The 20,193-nt window shown below is 52.0% G+C and overlaps 1 protein-coding gene across 1 annotated transcript; it reads left to right on the top strand.

Moving 5' to 3' along the window:
* Window positions 1–1,342: 1,342 nt before the first annotated feature.
* On the top strand, window positions 1,343–20,141 carry Ankrd52 (ankyrin repeat domain 52). Its single transcript, XM_074083617.1, has 28 exons — window positions 1,343–1,458; window positions 1,779–1,862; window positions 2,279–2,357; window positions 2,567–2,637; window positions 3,619–3,819; window positions 4,783–4,870; window positions 5,000–5,142; window positions 5,417–5,629; window positions 5,883–5,961; window positions 6,213–6,327; window positions 6,534–6,616; window positions 6,720–6,837; window positions 7,034–7,102; window positions 7,766–7,906; window positions 7,985–8,065; window positions 9,957–10,068; window positions 10,276–10,347; window positions 10,610–10,811; window positions 11,056–11,143; window positions 11,222–11,339; window positions 12,364–12,583; window positions 12,722–12,809; window positions 12,919–13,002; window positions 13,106–13,251; window positions 13,483–13,565; window positions 13,774–13,856; window positions 14,044–14,135; window positions 14,556–20,141. The coding sequence occupies exons 1-28, from the start codon at window positions 1,432–1,434 to the stop codon at window positions 14,804–14,806; spliced, it is 3,231 nt and encodes a 1,076-aa protein (XP_073939718.1). The 5' UTR covers window positions 1,343–1,431; the 3' UTR covers window positions 14,807–20,141.
* Window positions 20,142–20,193: the final 52 nt, after the last annotated feature.

Below are 20,193 nucleotides of genomic sequence, written 5' to 3'. Positions count from 1 at the left end.
TGTTGGCCCTAAGTTCAAACCCCAGGACCACAAAAATAATAAATACATATTTTTTTTTCAGTGCTGCGGGGGAACATACATGCTAGAGAAATACTACACCACTGAGCTACAGTCCACAGCCTCCCAAGTTCTTAAAGTTATATAGTGATACATAAATTTCCCTCTCCTTCCTCACTTTTTTCCCCCTCCACAAAAAAGGGCACTTACTAGTCTTAAGTATCTTTCCTACATGGATCTAGATATTGAAGGCAAGAAAAGGACTTTTTTTTTTTTTTGCTGGACTGGGGTTTGAGCTCAGGGCCTCATATGTTGCAAGGCAGGTACTCTACCACTTGAGCCACTCCACCAGGGAGAACTTTTATATCTAGGCCTCAACAAGAGCCAATATTCTACACTCTTTCCTAAATGTGTTGTTCCCTTCAACGTATTGAGTTGCTAAGCTCTAACCCACTTTTTTTAGGGGGCACTGTCTCTCGATAAGTAGCCCAGGCTGGCCTTGAACTCATGAACTTCCTGCCTCAGCCTCCCAGTCTTTTCTATCTCCACTTTGCTTCTTTTGCTTTCTGAGTTGGGATATCCTCCAGCCAGTTGTTCCTTGATTGACTGCTTTCTAACCTCTCCTCCCCGCCCTTTTAATGGAGAGAAACTGTTGAAGCGCAGTCACCTTAGCACCTTATCCTCCACTGGAGTAATTAGCAAGCTGAAATGTCCCTTCTATTGGCTTTCTTGGAGGTTTTCTCCAGTTGCCAACTGTCCTAGCCTTTTTGTGAGAGTTTCCTACTGCAGAAGCCTTGGGATTTTTCTCTGCAGTTTGAACACCTTTGCTATTTCCTTCCTACCCAACTCACGTCTCCCCCTGTGGAGATACCCGCCGACCGGCCCTCTCTCTGGGGCAACTGCCATATATAAACCCCCGATCTCCATACACCCCCGCCCCCAGTTGCCCCTAGTCTTGGGCGATTTGGGGTGTAGAAGCGCTGTTGGGAGGAGTTAGGTCGGCCGGAGCATTGTGGTCTGGGTTAGATCTGGTCAGTAGTTTGGTCCTCTGGTTGGGAGGTTCTTAGGAAGCGAGGCGCGGGTTTCCGCCATAGACCTGGCGGGGACCCTTTGGGAGCGGAGAGCATAGCGCAGCCGGCTGGCGGAGCCGAGGAGCCCGTGTGTGAGGCTGGGATGCGGGGGCCGCTCGGGTAGCCAGGGCGGGGCAGAGCGGAGGGCGCTGCGGCCTGGGACCCGGTGCTGAGAACCCTGCGGCGGGACCCAAGACCGCCGCCAGGGAGCGCTGCGGCCTCCCGCTCGCCCGCCCCCCGGTAGGCGGGGCCGCGCTCTCCCCGCAGCCGCCGCCGCAGCCGCCGCCTGGGCCGCCCCGTGTCCCCGGTGGAGCCGCCGCCGCCGCCGCCGCGAGCTCGATGCGGACGGAGCCCGGGCCGGGCCATGGGGATCCTCAGCATCACAGACCAGGTCAAGCTTCCTGTCTTTCCCCGCTTCCTACTTCCAAGGCCCGGCGCCACCGCCACGCGAGCTCGGGGATGTGCGGCCTAGGTTGGGCCCGAGCCCGGGGCTCCCGCGGCTCCCGCCCCGCCCCACGCCGCGCTCCCTTCAACCGAGCGGGTGTCCTTGGGGCCCTGGCGACCCGCGGAATTACCGCGGGAATCCACTGCAGCCGGGACCCCCATAGCGGAGCCCCTCCAGCGACGCCCCCTCCAACCTGGGTGCTCCCCCACCCTCCGCGGTTCCGCTCTGGCTCTGGCCCGCTCCCTGAATGCCGGTTCTCCCTGCAGCCGCCCCTGGTCCAGGCCATCTTTAGCCGAGATGTGGAGGAAGTGCGTTCCCTCCTCTCGCAGAAGGAGAACATCAATGTGCTGGTGAGTTGGGAGCAGGGAGGATAGCGAGCCCAGAATCCGGGCTCCGATGTTCTGGACCCCTCCCCACCAGTGGGGCGGCTCCGTGTCTTCTCCGCTCTGAAGAGGCCAAGGCTCTTCCTACCTTTGGGTGGGAGCCTGCTCTGCATTTGGGGTTGGTCAGGCGTGGAGCACTGACCAGTGGGGCTGCGGATGCTCAGAGACAGTGATCTCTTCCGAACTACCGGGGTCTGCAGCGCCCCCACCCCTTCTGGAAGAAGGACCTCCCAAGGTGCTTGCCTTTGACTCTCAATACTGGAATTTAGGACGCTGCAGAACCTATGGGAAGAGATTGTGAAGAAGAGCCTGGAGCTCTCAGACTTGAGCTGGAGTCTAGGATAATTTCTCCCCACAGCTGCTTATCTTTTCTGCCTTTCCAGGACCAAGAGAGGCGAACCCCATTGCATGCTGCTGCCTACGTAGGCGATGTCCCCATCCTCCAGTTGCTACTGATGTCAGGTGAAAGTGGGGAGCTGGAAGGTGTGGCACCTAAGGAGGACAGTAGTGGGGAGAAGTCTTTTTTTTTTTTTTTTTTTTTTTCATTTCCAAGGTATCTCTGGTGCTCAGTCCAGGCAAGGGTTCTGCTCCATTCAGATTTCCCAGCCTGATTACTGGTTTCTTTCCCTCCTCTTCACCACCCATCAAAACAGGAAATTGTATCCCCACAGGTGCTAATGTCAACGCTAAGGACACACTGTGGCTGACCCCTCTTCATCGTGCTGCTGCCTCCCGAAACGAGGTAGGAACTTCCCACCATCTTTTACCCCTTAAAAAAGGTTGAGCTGATGAAAGAGCTTAAAGGTTAGAGACACTCAGTTCTCTACTCTACAGACTCTTCTGCCCCAGGTAGGGAAGAGACCAGACCTTGGCTCCTCCCTCCTATCCCTAGAACTGGCTGGTAAGGGGGGGCTGAATGTTGCCAGCTGATGTGACGTCAGGGAGAGCTTAACACTGGGCTGGCAGACTGCGGGGGCCCTGCTGCCAGGCCTGAGTGACTCATCCCTCTCTGGGGGGCCACCTTGAGTCTGATCCCCTTCTGGGCACTGAGATTTCTTTCCTTGTGTTGGAGGGTGGGGGTATTGATCTGTTGCCTCCCAGCCCCTCAAGCAGCATGAAAGTTGACCACACAGGGGTTCAAACATACTTCATCAGTGGGGTCCCATACCCTAGTGCCATCAACCCTGAAGATAGGGAAAAGGAGATCTTCTCTTGGATTCTATGACTTCCTTGGCTCCAGCTACCAGGGTGAGGGGCTGAGGCCAATGGTAATGATTAGGAGGGACATTTTAGCCTGGATTTTGTAGAGGAATAAGTATCTGTTACTTCTTGAGGTAATAGAAATGATTTTGGTGCCTACAGGAAAAGCTAAAGAGGGTGTTTGGGCTGTTAATGTAGCAAGAGCACTTATTTTTCTTGGAAGTGGCATTGGAATGTGTGGATTTGTTTGGGCATTTATGAGTAAAGGTTTTCAGGGGCTGGGCTAGAGAATGATACCAGGGGGCCTGAGAAAGAGGAAGGGGTCCCTGTTTCCCTCAGCTATAAGGGGATCCAGAAGATTGGAAGTAGGTATGGAAAAGGTAGATATGTTGGGAAAATGCCAAGATTGTGCCAGGTGGCTGAGGCCATATGTGCCACGCTGACCTGTTCTTCCTTCTACTTCATTTTGTCAGCAATTCCTCTGCCTCTCTTATCTTCTCACTTGTCCTCTGCCCCTCCACAGAAGGTGCTGGGGCTGCTGCTGGCACATTCAGCTGATGTGAATGCCCGGGACAAGTTGTGGCAGACACCACTGCATGTGGCTGCTGCCAACCGGGCCACCAAGTGTGCTGAGGCTCTGGCACCCCTGTTGAGCAGCCTCAACGTGGCTGACAGGAGCGGACGCAGTGCTCTGCACCATGCAGTGCACAGTGGACATCTTGAGGTAAGGACCACTCGAATCCAGGCCCAGCCTTCCTTTTCCTTATCTTCCTAGTTACCTGTTTTTGCTTCTGGAACTTCAAGGCTTGGGAGAAGCAGCCAAGATGGTTATATAAACAATTGGACCCAAGCATCGAATGAATGGTCACATTTGCTTGATTGTTTTGTTTTGGAGCCGAGAATTAAATCCAGGGCCTTATGCATACTAGGCAAGTGCTCTAATGCTGAGGCACACCCCAACCCATAGATTGAAATTTTTTTTTTGCGGTACTGAAGTTTGAACTTAGGGTCATATACTTGCTAGGCAGGTGCTCTACCACTTGAGCCACTCCATCAACCTTGCTTTTGTTGGGTATTTTCAAGATACGGTCTTGTGAACTATTTAATGAAACTGGCTTTGAACTGTGATTCTTCTGATCTTTGCCTCCCAAGTAGCTGGAATTACAGGCGTGAGTCACTGACACCTGGGTAAAAATCTTGGCAGGGGGGCAGAAAAGTCAGTGCTGGGTTTTGAACTCAGGGCCTCACACTTGCTAGGCAGGTGCTCTACCACTTGAGCCACTTTGCCAGCTCTTTTTTGTGTTAGGTGTTTTTGAGATAGTGTCTCTTGAATGATATGCCCAGGCTGGCCTTGAGCCGCAATCCTCCTGATCTCTAGTAGCTAGGATTACAGGTGTGAGTATACATGCCTTTTTCTGAAGAGAGTCCATGTCTATCAATACATTTCCAAAAACACGTAAGAGTTTGAGAACCACCAGAGCACCTGAAGAAACATTTCCTTCATACTTCCAGATCTATCTGTGACTCCTCCTTAGTACCTGCTCCTACTGTTCCCTCTAGTTCTGCAGATTGTTCTGCTCAGAAACAGAGGTATTAGGTTGTCTCAACCTTTCAAGAGATGAGAGAGGCCTCTGCTCTTAGTAGGTTGAGGGCATGAACCTGGCTGTGTCTTTATATTCTAATACAGACGGTGAACCTGCTCCTCAACAAGGGAGCCAGCCTGAATGTCTGTGACAAAAAGGAACGGCAGCCTCTGCACTGGGCAGCTTTTCTGGGTGAGAGAATATAAAGGAAAAGCAGGAATTTGACCTTTAGGATTCCTAGGGGTTGCAACCTTTGGAGGGAGGAGCTTGGAGCCTTCATGTTCATCCTCTATCTCCTTGAAAGTGTCCATCTTTTCCTAGGGCATTTGGAGGTCCTGAAACTGCTGGTGGCACGTGGAGCAGACCTTGGCTGTAAGGACCGCAAGGGCTATGGGCTGCTCCACACAGCTGCAGCCAGTGGCCAAATTGAAGTGGTGAAGTACCTGCTCCGAATGGGAGCTGAGGTCAGGACACTGTGTGCTGGGGATGGGGACTCAGGGTGGGAGTTGGAGGTCAGAGTCTTTTATGGCAATAGGAAGGTACTGGGATTGTTGGTGTGGTTTTGGGAGGTTGAGAAAATGTGGTAAGAGGGTCCAAATAAGGCTTATGCAATAGTGCCTTCATTCTTTTGAGTCAGAAACCTAAAAGGGCTGTCAGATTTCTAGGAGTCTTGGCTATAAGTGCTACTTCTACTTTGTTTAAACTTGTTTATTCTTACCCTCACTTCTAAAACTCCAGATTGATGAGCCCAACGCTTTTGGAAACACAGCTTTGCACATCGCCTGTTACCTGGGCCAGGATGCTGTGGCTATTGAGCTGGTGAATGCAGGAGCCAATGTCAACCAGCCGAATGATAAGGGCTTCACACCATTGCATGTGGCTGCAGTCTCCACCAATGGCGCTCTCTGCTTGGAGCTGTTGGTCAATAATGGGGCTGATGTCAACTACCAGGTGCTTGAAGGGATGAGACATAGACTGGTGGTGAGAACAGTCTGGCTCTGGGGTTTCTGACCATATCCAGGTAGCTGTTCTGGAAAGTTGTCCACTTTCCTCCTGGCATGATCACATCTTGCCAGGGACTTAGGATAATGTGGACTGAGATGATACCCATATGACCTTCCATCCTCAGAGATGTGTCCTTTGGAAAGGGGAACAGGGCATTCTCTGTGCTTTGCACTAAATAAACCCTGCAATGTCTCCACAGAGCAAAGAAGGAAAAAGCCCTCTGCACATGGCTGCCATCCATGGTCGTTTCACACGCTCCCAGATCCTTATCCAGAATGGTATGAACTTTTGCTCTCATTTCCTCCTCCAAGGAACTCATCCTAGGAGCTCTCTACCTTCCTTCTTCCTCCTACCTATCTTTCAGCCAGAATAGGCACTTGGAGCTCTGTCCTTCACAGAGCTCTTTACAAAATAACACATGGAAAATGCTTAACTTGGCCCAATACATAATAAGCACTCAAATAGCAACCAATTGATGTGAGTAACTAACTGAGGTCTGCCTGAATTTGTGTGTGTATTCCCATCTCAGGTAGTGAGATTGATTGTGCTGACAAATTTGGGAACACGCCACTGCATGTGGCTGCTCGCTATGGACACGAGCTGCTCATCAGCACCCTTATGACCAATGGCGCGGATACTGCCCGGTGAGTGAGGGCCCCTGATCCCACTCTGGGCCATGTCAGGTCTATATATACTGCTCAAATCAAACATGGAGGCACAAAGATAACTTGCCAAAAGGAAGCTTGGGGAACTTCCTACCTTGACTTTCTAGGGTAATGGTGTGCCACAGAAAAGAAATCTATAACTGGTCTCCTTGACTCAAGGACTGAGCCCCTTAATTTCTCCCTAGGCGTGGCATCCATGACATGTTCCCTTTGCACTTAGCTGTTCTCTTTGGATTCTCTGACTGTTGCCGGAAACTTCTTTCCTCAGGTATGTGCTGATTGGCTGGAGGTTGGGCAGGTGTCCAGGGGAACAGAGGCCTCCCCTATGCTCAGGGCTCTTGGATTCGATCTGTGACTGTCTGCCTCTCCAGGTCAGCTGTACAGCATTGTGTCTTCACTCAGCAATGAGCATGTGCTTTCTGCTGGGTTTGACATCAACACACCTGACAACCTTGGCCGCACCTGTCTTCATGCTGCTGCTTCTGGAGGGTATATTCTCTTTCCCACACCTTGAGAAGAGAGCTGGGGAATGGTTTGGGCCCCCACTGCCTACCCAGCTCTCTTCCCCTTGCACACTGAGAGCAGTCACAGCAGAGAAGGCGGTCCACTTCCATTCTCTCAGTCCCTCCGTGGGCCTGTGGCAGCTCCTTGATGCTCTCATTCTTATCCCTTATTTTCCTTTTAGGAATGTTGAATGTCTTAATTTGCTGTTGAGCAGTGGAGCTGACCTGAGGAGAAGAGACAAATTTGGAAGGTAATATGCATGGGTGCACATAGAGAGGAAATGGTGGGATAAGTTGGAGACTAAGTAAGGAGAACTTTTCAAAGTTGCTGCTTCTTTTTTTTTTTTTTTTAATTTCTTTTTTTGGTACTGGGTTTTTGAACTCAGGGCTCATACTTTGAGCCACTCCACCAACCCTTTTTTGTGATGGGTTTTTCCAAGATAGGGTCTCCTGAACTATTTGCCTGGCTGGTTTCAAATTGTGATTCTCCTGATCTCTGCCTCCTGAGTAGCTAGAATTATAGGTGTGAGCCACTGGTGCCAAGCTTGTACTGGGGTTTGAACTCAAGATCTTGTGCTTGCTATGCAGCTGATCTACCACTTGAGCTATGAGCCACATTTCCAGTCTTTTTTCTTTTAATTAGTTTTCGAATAGGGTCTCTTATTTTTGCCTGGGCCAATATGGAATGCGATTTTCCCACTTACACCTACTACATAGCTGGGATAACAGGTGAGCTCCATCATGCCCAGCTTATTAGTTGAGATGGGGTCTCACTAACAATCTCTACCTCCTGAGTAGCTGGGATTGCAGGTGTGTACTGCCATGCCTGGCATAAATTAGCTTTTGGTTGTGCGTGTGGTTGTATTTGGATCTGTCCCTGATTCTTTCACCCATTCTCTTTCACCTTTATCCAGGACCCCACTGCACTATGCAGCCGCCAATGGTAGTTACCAGTGTGCAGTAACACTGGTGACTGCTGGGGCAGGCGTTAACGAGGCTGACTGCAAAGGCTGCTCTCCCCTTCACTATGCTGCCGCCTCTGACACTTACCGAAGGTGAGGCTCCCACTTTGGCCCTTCTCAACATAGTGCACCTCCCAGAGATGCCCTAACCTCTTCACTCTGCCTTCCTAGAGCGGAACCCCACACTGCTTCCAGCCATGATGCTGAAGAGGACGAGCCACTGAAGGAGTCCCGCAGGAAGGAGGCCTTCTTGTGAGTACCACAAAAGCCCCTGGGACGTGCTTTCCCCACAGTGCCACCCTGGCCCTGTTCTCCCATCTGCTCCTAATCAACACCATGCTGCTGCCGCTGCCACTTCTCTATCAGTCAGCTGGCACGGGACAGTGTGGAGCACCATTCGTATGAGAAGTATGGGAAGTAGCTCCTCTCCTCAAGAACAGGGGGCTTTTTGAGAAGATAGGAAAAGCCAAATACACAAAACCATTTGGTTAGTACACAGCTTTAACTGAGTACTTACTTACTAGATTCCAACTATTGTACTGGGTACTAAGGATTAATGAATTTTTCTCTCCCTGTGGTTCTGGGAGTGAATTTTAAGTCCTTGCCCATGCTAAGAAAGCACACTACCACTGAGCCACATCTCCAGACACTACTAAGGATAAAAGATGAATTACTCCAGGACTGGGAGTATAGCTCAGTAGTAGGGCACAAGGCTCTGGATTCAATCCCCAGCAAAAAACAATAGTCCCAGCATGTGGGAGACTGGTGCAGGAGAATCAAGAGTTCTAAGCCTCAGGCTGGTGGAGTGGCTCAAGTGGTACAGTGTTTAGGCCCTGAGTTCAATTCCCAGTTTACATGAAAAAAAAAATCTTTAAAAGCCATTTGGAGATGGAGGTGTGGCTCTAATGGTAGAGTGCCCGCCTAGCAAGCATAAAGCTCGGAGTTCAAATCCCAATACTACAAAAAAAAAAAAAAAAAGAGGTCTAGGCTTGCCTAGATTGCACAGCAAGACCTTGTCTTGTCTCAAATAGCAACTAGAAAAAGATGAATTACTCTGAATTTCTGCCCTTTAAAAACTAATCATCTGTTGGAAAAATAAAAGACCCTTATACTTATTAATTAGGAGATTAATAATGAGGGAAACTGCATATGAGGAATATGGAAATTCTCTATTATCACAATTTTTCTATAAATCTAAAACTATTCCAAAATTAAAAGTTTATTTAAAAAAAAAAGAAAAAAAAAGACACTACTAATCCTTACTTCAAACCCTAGTCCCACCAAAAAAATAAAAAAGAGCCAGGCGCAGGGGCCTCATGCCTGTAATCCTAGGCAGCAATGAGGAGGATCACTATTTGAAGGCAGCCCTGGGGAAATAGTTCGAGAGATCCTATCTCAAAAAACCACATCACAAAAACAGGCTGGTTGAGTAGCTCAAAATGTAGGCCTTGAGTTCAAACCCCAGTACTGAAAAAAAAAAAAAAAACAACCATTATAACCTAGGAGGCTCAACTGTGTGACCTTAAAGTTGCTTAATTTCTCTGTGCCTCAATTTCTTCAGCCATGTTAGGGATAAAAACAATATTTAATTTTGAGGATCATTGTAATAGTTAAGCTATTTAATGCATATGAAGTGTTTGGCACAGTACTTGACACATGGTAAGTGCTAAATATATGTCATTATTACAACTGTAACTAAAGGATGAGAATGGTGCCAAAGTAGTACAAAGTAGGCAGCTAATCAGAAAAGTTAGAGAAGATCTCATGGAGTTGAGGAATGGGGTCTGAATTTGAGATGAATTGGACTTTTTCAGACTGGCTGGGAGGAGTAGGACTTGTAGGCTGGGCTCAACATGCCTGCAGGCAGGGGTAAGCTTGTCAGTCAGCAGAAGTCTGGTAGCTGAACAGTGTGCCCTTGCCTCCAATTGTCCAGGAGAGGGTCCAGAGGGTATTGATGCTGGTGGCCCAGGGCAGACCTCGTGAAGGTAGTGGGTCTGGAGCTGGGATGTAGACAGAATTTAGAGAACTACTTAGACCAGAGGGTGGCCTGGGGAACCCTCTTGCCCCTCTCCTCTACCCCTCCCAGAACTGTGCCCTCTTGAGCTGGGCTCATAACCACCTCAGTCTATCCCTGGCTCCCCAGCTGTCTGGAGTTCTTACTGGATAATGGTGCAGATCCCTCCCTGCGGGACAGGCAGGGCTACACAGCTGTGCACTATGCAGCCGCCTATGGCAACAGACAGAACCTCGAACTGGTATGTGTTGACACCTGACTGGGAGGGTGGGGGCAGGCCCAGGGCCAGGGCCACAGCCTGCCTTCAGGTTTGTGGTTCTGAAACCAAGGGGCAGTTGAAACACATGTGGTCTCTAGGTCCAAGAGCTTAGAGATTACTGTGAGTAGGGCAGGGCACAATATCTTGTAAGTTCCAGAACATCAACGCCTACTTTCCTTTCCATTGTAGCTCTTAGAAATGTCCTTTAACTGCCTGGAGGATGTGGAGAGCACCATTCCAGTCAGCCCTTTGCACTTAGCTGTGAGTCTCATGTCTTTTCCTCTTGCCTTCCTTGTCCCTCACTGCCCATGGGCCCACACAAGGATGGCCTCATGTGACTCTGTCCTTGCTTCTGCCTTCTGGGCATGTGGCAAGCAGGCAGTTTTCTGGAAAGGAGGTAGGCCTAGAGTAGGAAAGAGGCCTGAGGGGCCCAAGGAGCTTGTGGAGGATCCATGCCTTGCACCTCCCCTCGGGCACGGGGACAGGAATGTCCTCAACTATGTCCACTGGTTGCCTGCTCCAGGCCTACAACGGTCACTGTGAAGCCCTGAAGACACTGGCTGAGACGCTGGTGAATCTGGATGTAAGGGACCACAAGGGCCGGACCGCGCTCTTCCTGGCCACTGAGCGAGGCTCTACTGAGTGTGTGGAGGTACTTACGGCCCATGGCGCCTCTGCCCTCATCAAGGAGCGCAAGCGCAAGTGGACACCCCTACATGCTGCTGGTTAGTGCCCTCTTCAGGCTGCTGCCCTCCCCTTGCCACACTGAATCCCTCCTAAACAGAGTTAGAGCTGGGAATTGGGTAGGGCAAGGAGCATGGAAACTTCAATTCCTAATTTGTAGCTTCCTACTAAAGAGTTCTTCCTGCCCCAGGCCTTTCCTTTACCTCGACCCTTTAGTCCTTCAGGCTCAACTTGCCTCCCTCCCTCTTCCTGACACAGTTCTGATGCAGCCCCCCTTTCTCTTAGCTGCCTCTGGCCACACTGATTCCCTGCACTTGCTGATCGACAGTGGGGAACGAGCTGACATCACAGATGTCATGGATGCCTATGGACAGTGAGTGTGGGCCAGAGATGGGGTGCATGTTTTCCCATTTGTACCAGACCCTCATCCCTTCCCCTGCCCCTTCTGTAGAACCCCACTGATGCTGGCCATCATGAATGGCCACGTGGACTGTGTACATCTGCTGCTAGAGAAAGGATCCACAGCTGATGCTGCTGACCTCCGGGGCCGTACAGCTCTCCACCGTGGGGTGAGTGGGCTCTTGGGTGTGATTGCTCACAGATGGGCCTCAGCGTGAGTATAGGACCTACTGGCAGCAGGGCGTCTAGGAGGGTGGGACAGGATTTTGTGCCTCGGTCTTCCTGGGCCTTATTGTTTACCCCAGGATGAGTGCCTGACATCCCTAGCTGATTTCCCTGGTGAAATCACATGCAGCCACATGCTGACTGTGTCCAAGATACCTTGCTGGCCTTGTCTCATCAAATAGTGATGCCACCACCCAAATCTCCTCCATGATCACCTATCACTACCTCTTCTTCCTCCCACAAGATGCTTTTTTCTTTTTCTTTTCTCTATCTCTTTTATTTTGGAGGTACTGTGATTTGAACTCAGGGCTCATGGTTGTTAGGCAGGAGCTCTACCACTTAAGTCATGTCTTTATCCCATTTCTGCTTTTAGTTATTTTTCAGGTAGGGTCTTAAACTTAAGACCCCTTGCTTGGGGCCAGTCTCAGACCATGATACTCCATAATGGGACTACAGATGTATACCACCATGCATGCCCAGTTTTTTGATTGAGATGAGGTCTCACTAACTTTTTGCCTAGGCTGGCCTTGAATCTTGATCCTCTTGATCTCAGTCTCCCAAGTACCAAGGATTACAGGTGTGAGCCACCGGTGCCTGGCTTTTTAAAAATTTTTTGAGAACCTTGCTGTGTTGCCCAGGCTGGCCCTATATTCAGGCTCAAGTGATTCTTCTGCCTCAGCCTCAAGTGATTCTAATGCCTCAGGGACTACAGGCATTCTCAGCTTTCCCACAGGATTCTCTTACCTCTTTAAGTTTTCTCACTCTATGGTCTTTTGCTCCAAGAGCTCCAGGATTGAGTCTGAGAAACCTGATTATCTGTTGGCAGAGTTAGGGAAAGAGCTGCCAATCTCTAAGACTAGAACTGTTGTAGAGACAAGGATTGGAGCCTTGGAAGTAGTTCTTGCTCCTCGGCCAGCCCTCAGCAACTTCTGGTGCTCCTTATCACTCCCACCCACTGTCCCCCTGTAGGCAGTTACTGGCTGTGAAGACTGCCTGGCTGCCCTGCTGGATCATGATGCATTTGTGCTGTGCCGAGACTTTAAGGGCCGCACACCCATTCACCTGGCTTCGGCCTGTGGCCACACTGCAGTTCTGCGGACCCTGCTGCAGGCTGCCCTTTCTACAGACCCCCTGGATGCTGGGGTGGATTACAGCGGATACTCGCCCATGCACTGGGCCTCCTACACTGGTACAAGTGGGGTGTCAAGGAGGAAGTTGGGGTTGTGGAAGGGAATCTGCAAGTGGAATAGAGGTGGTCAGAGACAGGACAGGACAGGTGAAGGACTTTGCTGTTTCTCATTCACCATATTTTCCTCCTCATGCCCAGGACATGAAGATTGTCTGGAGTTGTTACTTGAACACAGCCCATTCTCATATCTGGAGGGAAACCCCTTCACTCCTTTGCACTGTGCAGTGTAAGTCCCTTCCTCTGCTTCAGCCTTTTCCCAGGTCCCTGTGACTGGGCTCAGGGATGAGAGTGCATCTTGTTTGTCCCACCCAGTGATCCCTTGTCCCTTTCCACAGAATTAATAACCAGGACAGTACCACAGAGATGCTGCTGGGAGCTCTGGGTGCCAAGATTGTGAACAGCCGAGATGCCAAAGGACGGTGAGTGATGGATGGCTTGGGGAGAAGCCTGAACTACCTCTAGCTTTGGCTTTCTGACCATGTGGACGAGCCTTCCCTATTTCACCCTACCTTGGTTTCCCAGGACCCCCCTTCACGCCGCTGCCTTTGCGGACAATGTATCTGGGCTCCGAATGCTGCTGCAGCATCAAGCCGAAGTGAATGCCGCGGACCACACTGGCCACACTGCGCTCATGACGGCGGCTGAGAATGGGCAGACTGCTGCTGTGGGTGTGTAAGAGCTCCTACTCTGGCAGGGAGGGACCCTTTGGGTGTTTGCTGGGCAGGTCAGCCCTACCTGCAGGGCTAGTGGAGGCTGGGGTTCAGGACACGGGATGTCTTTGCATGTCTTAACCTCTGCAGGTTGATAGGATGCAGTGTATGCATATGGGAGGGTGGAGAGCTGGGATGGCTGCTGCTCTGGAGGAAGATATCAATTCCTCTGTTCTATTTTTCTTGTAGAATTTCTGCTGTATCGAGGGAAGGCAGACCTGACTGTGCTGGATGAGAACAAGAACACTGCCCTCCACCTGGCTTGTAGCAAGGTACTGCCTGGAGCAGAGGGGCAGCATGAGGGCAAGGTGATGAGCAGAGTAGGTCCTGATTGCAGAATGGACTACAGTGGAAACCAGGGTTGCCCAATTTATCTGACACATGGGACAGCTCTTATCTGCCTGCCACCCTCCCCAGCTCCTACCCTGTGGCCTGTCATGCTTCCACTTAACAAATTTCCACTCCATTCCTCTCCCTCAGGGCCATGAGAAATGTGCCCTCATGATCCTGGCAGAAACCCAAGACCTTGGCCTTATCAATGCTACCAACAGTGCGCTGCAGATGTGAGTGCCCGGGGAAGGGGGCTCCTGGCTGGGGGAGGCAGGTGGGTGAAGAAAGCGGCCCCCACTTCCAGGGCTCTCTGGAGCTCACACTATTTGTTCAGTACCCTCGCCACCTGCCTGGAGGTGGCAGGGCAGCTTGTCATTCCTTCTGACTTTGTGCTTCTCTTTTTACTTTCTCTCTTCCAAGGCCACTCCACATTGCTGCCCGGAATGGTCTAGCTTCTGTGGTGCAGGCCCTGCTGAGTCGTGGGGCCACAGTGTTGGCTGTGGATGAAGAAGGTGGGTGGGGTCCAGAGCCCCCCGCCTCTCCCGGGTTTGGGGTCAGGGACATTCTCCAGGAGGTGACTTCTTAACCTTGCTATAAATGAGATTTTTTTCCCAGGGGAACTTTTGAGAACAGGGACCCAACACCAGTACTCTGAGTCTTACAGGGGAGTCTGATGGAACTAGGTGGAGCCAACAGGGTCAGGAAGACCTCCCACACACTCCAGGCTGCTGTCCCCCGTGCGCTGCCGTTTTCCCCACACTCAGAATCTGCTGTCCTCCCTGGGTTCTTGCCACCCTGGATTGCTGACCGTGCTGGGTGCTTGCTTGCCTTGGCTCCCCTCCATGAATGAGAGAGCTCAGGGTCTGGGGAGGGTGAATGGTGACCCTGGGATATAGGACCCTATGCTTCAGTTTTTCCCCTTGGCCCTGCAGGTCACACTCCAGCACTGGCCTGTGCTCCCAACAAAGATGTGGCAGACTGTCTGGCCTTGATCCTTTCCACCATGAAGCCTTTCCCACCCAAGGACGCCGTCAGTCCTTTCAGCTTCAGCCTGCTCAAGAACTGTGGCATCGCAGCTGCCAAGACGGTGGGTGGCTGTGGCGCCCTGCCCCACGGGGCTTCCTGCCCCTACAGCCAAGAGCGGCACGGCGCCATTGGGTTAGATGGCTGCTACTCTGAGTAGCCCCCTCCAGTGTTCCTCCCCCTGCCGGTGGCTTGATATCTTATTCTATTTATTTAGAAAATGTCTAAACATTTAGGGCACTTTAAAGGAGAACACGACTGGGTGGCAGGGCAGAGAGGGGAAAGGAAGCACTGGGGAGCAGCTGCTCACCCCTTTGCCACACCATCCTTGCCTGGCAGAGGTCTGGGACCGACAGGGAGCACCCCAGGCCCTTGGTACTCCCAGGATAAAACCCTTCTGCCAAGTGTCCCAAAATGATTGCTAAATGCCTGGCTCCCCCTCTATTTGACTCCATCTCTCAGTTCCCCTTTCTGCTGCCAGCTCCCCCCACTCTTCTCTCTAACTCTCTTCTCTTGTGTCCCCCTTCCTCATACCCCTACTGCCAGGCAGACCCTTCCTCTTCCATACCCATCACTGCCTCCCTGCTCGGCCGGCCCCTCCATCCCCGCAGCAGTGAGAAGCCTTAATTTCTGGTACTGTGTGAGCACTCTGGGGGCGTCCCCCTCCCCCTTCAGGGGCAGCTAGAGAATAAGGGGGGAGAGTACTTAGCACTGGGGCCTGGAGCTTTTCCCCCACTCTGTACCTTATCACCCCTAAAGTTCAAATGCAAAACACTTGAAGCAGCAACTACTGTACCTGGGCCCCAATCCTGCACCCTCCCCCTGGCTCCTCATATGCAAATCAAGGGCTGGTCCTGCCCCCACAGCCTGCCCCCCTCCCCACCCCTGGCCTGGCCCTCTAACCACGCACTTTAACCTTGCTTCTTTCTTTTAACTTCTTTTGGGAGAATGGAGCCTGTGGCCATTCCCTCCCTGGCTCTCTTCTCCCTGAACTTTGAGGCTTGTCATGAATTTTTAAGTAAGCATTTTATTCTTTAGGGGAAGAAACAAATTAATTTCCTGCCCATTTCAAAACCACAGCCCTAGTATGTCCTCCGTGTTTCAGGCATGTGCTTGCATGTATATGGAGGGAGGGACGGGGTTCCTCCTCCTGTGTCCCCCAGTCCCAGACTTCCTCTGTGCCCCCTGTCTGCCTCTACCTTCCGTCATGTCTGAGAGTACCCACCGCCCCAGTCACTCCTGATCTGAAGCCAAAGACGGTGGGAGGGGCAGGGGCAGACTAGGACTGTGGCCGCTCTTTAGGGAAGCAGGCCTCCCTCTGGTGTGAGAAGGAAGTTCTGGTCAAGGGAGCCACAGATGGACACTGAGGCTATCTCCTCCCTTCCCAGCAGGGGGGAGATGGGATTGAGTAGGGGCTGCACTGATAAGATTCCTAGAAGTCCCATCCCAGGAGCCAAACTGAGCTGGAGTGAGGAGGGGCAGTGTTCTCTCTAAATGTAGCATTGCATCTGGCCCTGGTCCCTTCAGATGCCCTGTCCATCCATCTCCTCAGTGAGCCTCTGCACAGTTGGACCCACTCCTGTAGCCCAGTGTCCCTTCCTCACACTCAATACCTCAGCCAGGGGCCAAGACACAGAACTTGAATAGAGGTCCTGCCCCTCCACCCCAGTGCATCCTTGCCTAGTTTGGCTGCCATCAGTATTGTCCCCTGAGAACTGGACAGACTTCGTTTACACAGTACAGGGTCTCCCCTGGGGGATCACTCAGCCTTCTTCCCCCCATTCATGCTTGCTTTATTCACATTCTTACCCATTTTCCAGTTGTGTTCCCTGAACGTCTTGCCATGGGTGAGCTGAGGGGGTGGGGGCTGTCTCAGGGCTCCCTTCCTCCCCACAGATACCCTGCACCATACCTCATGCTGGCTCCCTGAAGCCTGGGGTGTTTGTCCAAGTTCTTATTCCTTTTTATGGTCCCTTTTTATCCCCATCTCTGTGTCTTGCTTCCTCCAATCCTCAGATCCTAAACCATTTCAAGGCTTCCAAATGACCATTATTGGTGAGAAGGATTGTGCAGCTTTTAGTTTATATTTTTGTTTTCAAAGCCAAAGGGCCTTGCGATGCCCCTCTTGCCCACATCCCTTCATACCCTGTCCTCCCCTATACGACAATCAATGTGACCTCTCTTAAGGGCTGCTGCCCCCACCCCACCCCTGCTGGTTCTGCAAGCTTGCCCCCTAACTTTAATTCTCCTAAAATCTTCCCATTCCACCCCCTCCCTCTCATTTGGTGCTGGGAATTAGGTGGTGGGGGGCACAGGGAACAGGGAGATGGGTCCTCTGGGGATAACTTGGGGTATCAGTCGTGTTCTCCTTTATCAATGCTTGGTGATGACAGGAAGAATATGAGTATTTATCAGGAGCCCCATTGTTTTATTTTGCTAGATGAGATTTCTGGTGGCTGTCTGTTCCCTGCTGCCCTGGGCACACTGTCAGCAGTGCTGGGAAGATGGCGGGAAGCCCTCTGTCCCTCCTCATGTGGCTGTGAGGAGGCCTGGAGGATGAGCAGCCTCCTCTCCTTATGCCAAAGGAAATCCCGCACCTCACCCTGGGCTTCTCAGCCCCTAGTGTTTTTGAAGCATTTTGACCATTCTCATGGCCACTGCATATTTATTTTAATGTTAAGACTTTTTTTTTTTTTTAAACCTCTTTGACTTAAACGGGTGTGGAGAAGTAAAACAGGCAGAATGCCCCCAATCTTAAGGGGGTAGGGTGGGGAGGAAGTACCTCCTTCCCTTCACCCTCCTCCCCTCCCCTCTCCCTTCCACAGCTCTAAAGCACTTGCTTCAAGTAATAAGCACTTTTGTGAAAGGCCTATTTTAAGTGAGGATTCTGGGAGCAGCCCCAGGTCCCAGCAAAGGAGACAGAGCGAGGGCTACATAGGAGACAGGGAAACAGACGTGTGGACTAGAGGGTGAGAAAAGAGCCAGTTTTTAGTTTCTGATTTTTGGGGGGATGTTTCTGTTTGGGCAGTGGCTTTGGTAAGGTTGTATACTATCCTTCAGAAAAAAAAAAATGGCACAAACTGTAGGTTCCAGGATGGATCAACAGACCTGGGTCACTGCCACTGTCCAACTGAGACTGATGGGCCACCTCCCCCACCCCGTGGCCCCCTGAGCCATAGGACTGCTGAAAACCACTGAATGTACAGCCCAGGTTGGGGTGGGGAGTAGCCCCTGGGGGAGGGGGCTTCTCCTTTTGTTTGGTGCTGTGGGGGGTGGGAGAGATGAGACTGAGGGACTGCCACCCCATGTAGACGTGTGTTCCTTGGGGTGGAGGGGCTGAGGAGGGCTTGCCTCCCTCTCCAACCCCAGCCATGGCCCCTCTTCCTTCCTCACCCCTATCCGTTTTGACTGTAAGTCCAGCTCACCTTTGCCTTCAATATGTAACCAAAGGAAAACTCAATACTGTTTCCACCGCTGTCTGCCCACCTGAGCACCTTCTTACTCCCTGGACCTAGGAGGGGAGAAGAGGTTGGGGGCGGGGAGGGTGGGGTCAGAGTGAACAGTTTTGCAACTGTACCCCCAAAACCTCCGTGGTCCTGGAAGGGGTCCTGAGAGGTAGGGTGGGGTCAGGCTGGCTGGGCTGGGAGTAGGCATACTCTATCTTATGCACATGAGTGTTTCTTTGTTGAAATGACTCCAGTGACGATGCTCTAGTAGGGAGGCCCCTTCCTCCTTCCCCCTAAGCTATTTCTCACCCTCTCCCCACACCCAGTGTTCATCCCCCACCTCCCCTTCCCACCACAAAGGAAAATAGCCTTACAGACCCTAGCCCAGAAACCCTACTCCTGGGGCAAATGAGTATGGCCCCATCCCACCCGCCATGTTTGAACCCTACCTTTTGAGAAGGAGGGGTAAGGAGCAAAGCAGCCCCTTCCCCTCTCTGGAAGCTCCAGCCCTCTGGGCCTTGACCCAAGATGGGCAAGGGAGGAGGTAAGGAATCTTTGAGGACCAAGCCCAGTGGTCTGGGAAGAGGGAGATAGAGAAGGAAGGGTCTGACTTGTGACTCCCTCCTCCCGACCCAACCCCTAAAGAAGCGACCAAATCCCAGAGATGGGAGGGAGCTGGGGTGGGGAGGGTCTGCTCTTTGAATTACTTGAAGGTACTGACTCCAAGGCTGCTGTTGCCCATGTACGTGTGAGGGGGACACTGTCACTGCATTTGGGAGGGCAGAGGGTGGCGGGTGACAAGAGGATCCGCCCTTGGCCCTTGCTCACTCCTGTTAGGCCCTTTTCCTGGGGAGTCTGTAAGCCTGATGGCCCCAGGGAGGGTGGGGAGAGCCTTCCCTCCCATCTCCACCCTCACTCTGGGCACCCTCTCCAATTGCACTAAAGTAGCTGTTGTGCCAGTCTTACCCCATGCCAGGGTGGGGTCTCTGCTTCCAGTCTTTCCCCACCGCCTCTGCTCCCATCCTGGACAATCTCCTTGTTCTGCTTGTATTCCTGGATAGCTCAGCTTTGTGTGTGTGTGTGTGTGTGTGTGTGTGTGTGTGTGTGTTGGGGGTAGGGGTGGGTTCTGGCTCGAGTGGGTTTGGCAGGGGTTCGGGAAGGGCTAGGGGAAAGATGAATGAAGTCTTCTGCCCCTTCCCCAACTCCAAGCCACAGAAATCTGGGAGGGAGGGTGCCTACTCTGTGTGTCTTGCAGATGTGCCAAAATGGGGGTGGGTGGGAGGGGAGGGTGCCTGGCAGAGTAGCCCCCAGGGTGGCTCTCTCAAAGCAATACAGTTCCCCTGCTAGGGGATGGCAAGACAGGGGAGAGGGTTGGGGTGGGGACCTGTGAGTCCCCCATGTACAGCTGTGTATATTCAGGGGTGTTCTCTGTCTGGTACCCGCTGTGGGCATCTATGTGTGTGTGAACCTCCCCTTCCCCATGCCCTGCATGACCTGTGATGCTGCAGACACCACCATCCTGTGTGCAGGTGTGTGCTGGGGGGCACAGAGGGGCATGTTTCATGTCCTGTTGCACCCTCCACCCTGTGACCCATGTACTCGGTTGTAGGAAGTAAAGAGAACTGAGCACAATTCACTGGATTCTAGTTGAATCTTTCTCTAAGCAATTTCCCCATTCCTGCTCTTCTCCCTGTACCAGATCCACCCGTGGTGCTAGTGTTGGGGTTGGGGGTATTTAATGCTGGTGGGCAGCAATAAAGGGCAGATCTGCCCAGATGCCTGCATCCCCAGGGTCCTGAGGACTGCAGGAAAAAGTGGGGACCTCGGTGCATTTGCCCCACCCCTCCCCCTCTTCCCTGGGCTAAAGCACAATGCTCTCCCTGAAGATTGATGCACCCTGCACCCTCCAGGCCCCCGCTCATGTCCTCCCCCCCAACCTGCTTTGAGCCCTCTCCACACCCTGGTTTTCTATGCTGTTTTGGTGCAAGTACAACTGTCGTAGTCATGGCTTTGGGATGGGTTCTGTTTATTAAAATCCTGTTGCTCCTACTGGCCCTGTGTCCCGCCTCCATTCCTATGGTTGGGGGGAAAGAAGGGCCTC

The sequence above is a fragment of the Castor canadensis genome, chromosome 8 (genome assembly GCF_047511655.1).
Source record: "Castor canadensis chromosome 8, mCasCan1.hap1v2, whole genome shotgun sequence".
NCBI lineage: Eukaryota > Metazoa > Chordata > Mammalia > Rodentia > Castoridae > Castor > Castor canadensis.
Note: the sequence above shows the minus strand (reverse complement) of the source record. Positions and strands in the feature narration are given on the sequence as shown.

Excerpts from the sequence above, each read along its gene's own strand:
- Ankrd52 (XM_074083617.1), top strand. The coding sequence starts at position 1,432 with ATGGGGATCCTCAGCATCACAGACCAG. Across the intron at positions 11,340-12,363 it reads GTACAGCTCTCCACCGTGGG|GCAGTTACTGGCTGTGAAGA; the intron begins GTGAGTGGGCTC and ends GTCCCCCTGTAG. Across the intron at positions 14,136-14,555 it reads GTTGGCTGTGGATGAAGAAG|GTCACACTCCAGCACTGGCC; the intron begins GTGGGTGGGGTC and ends TTGGCCCTGCAG.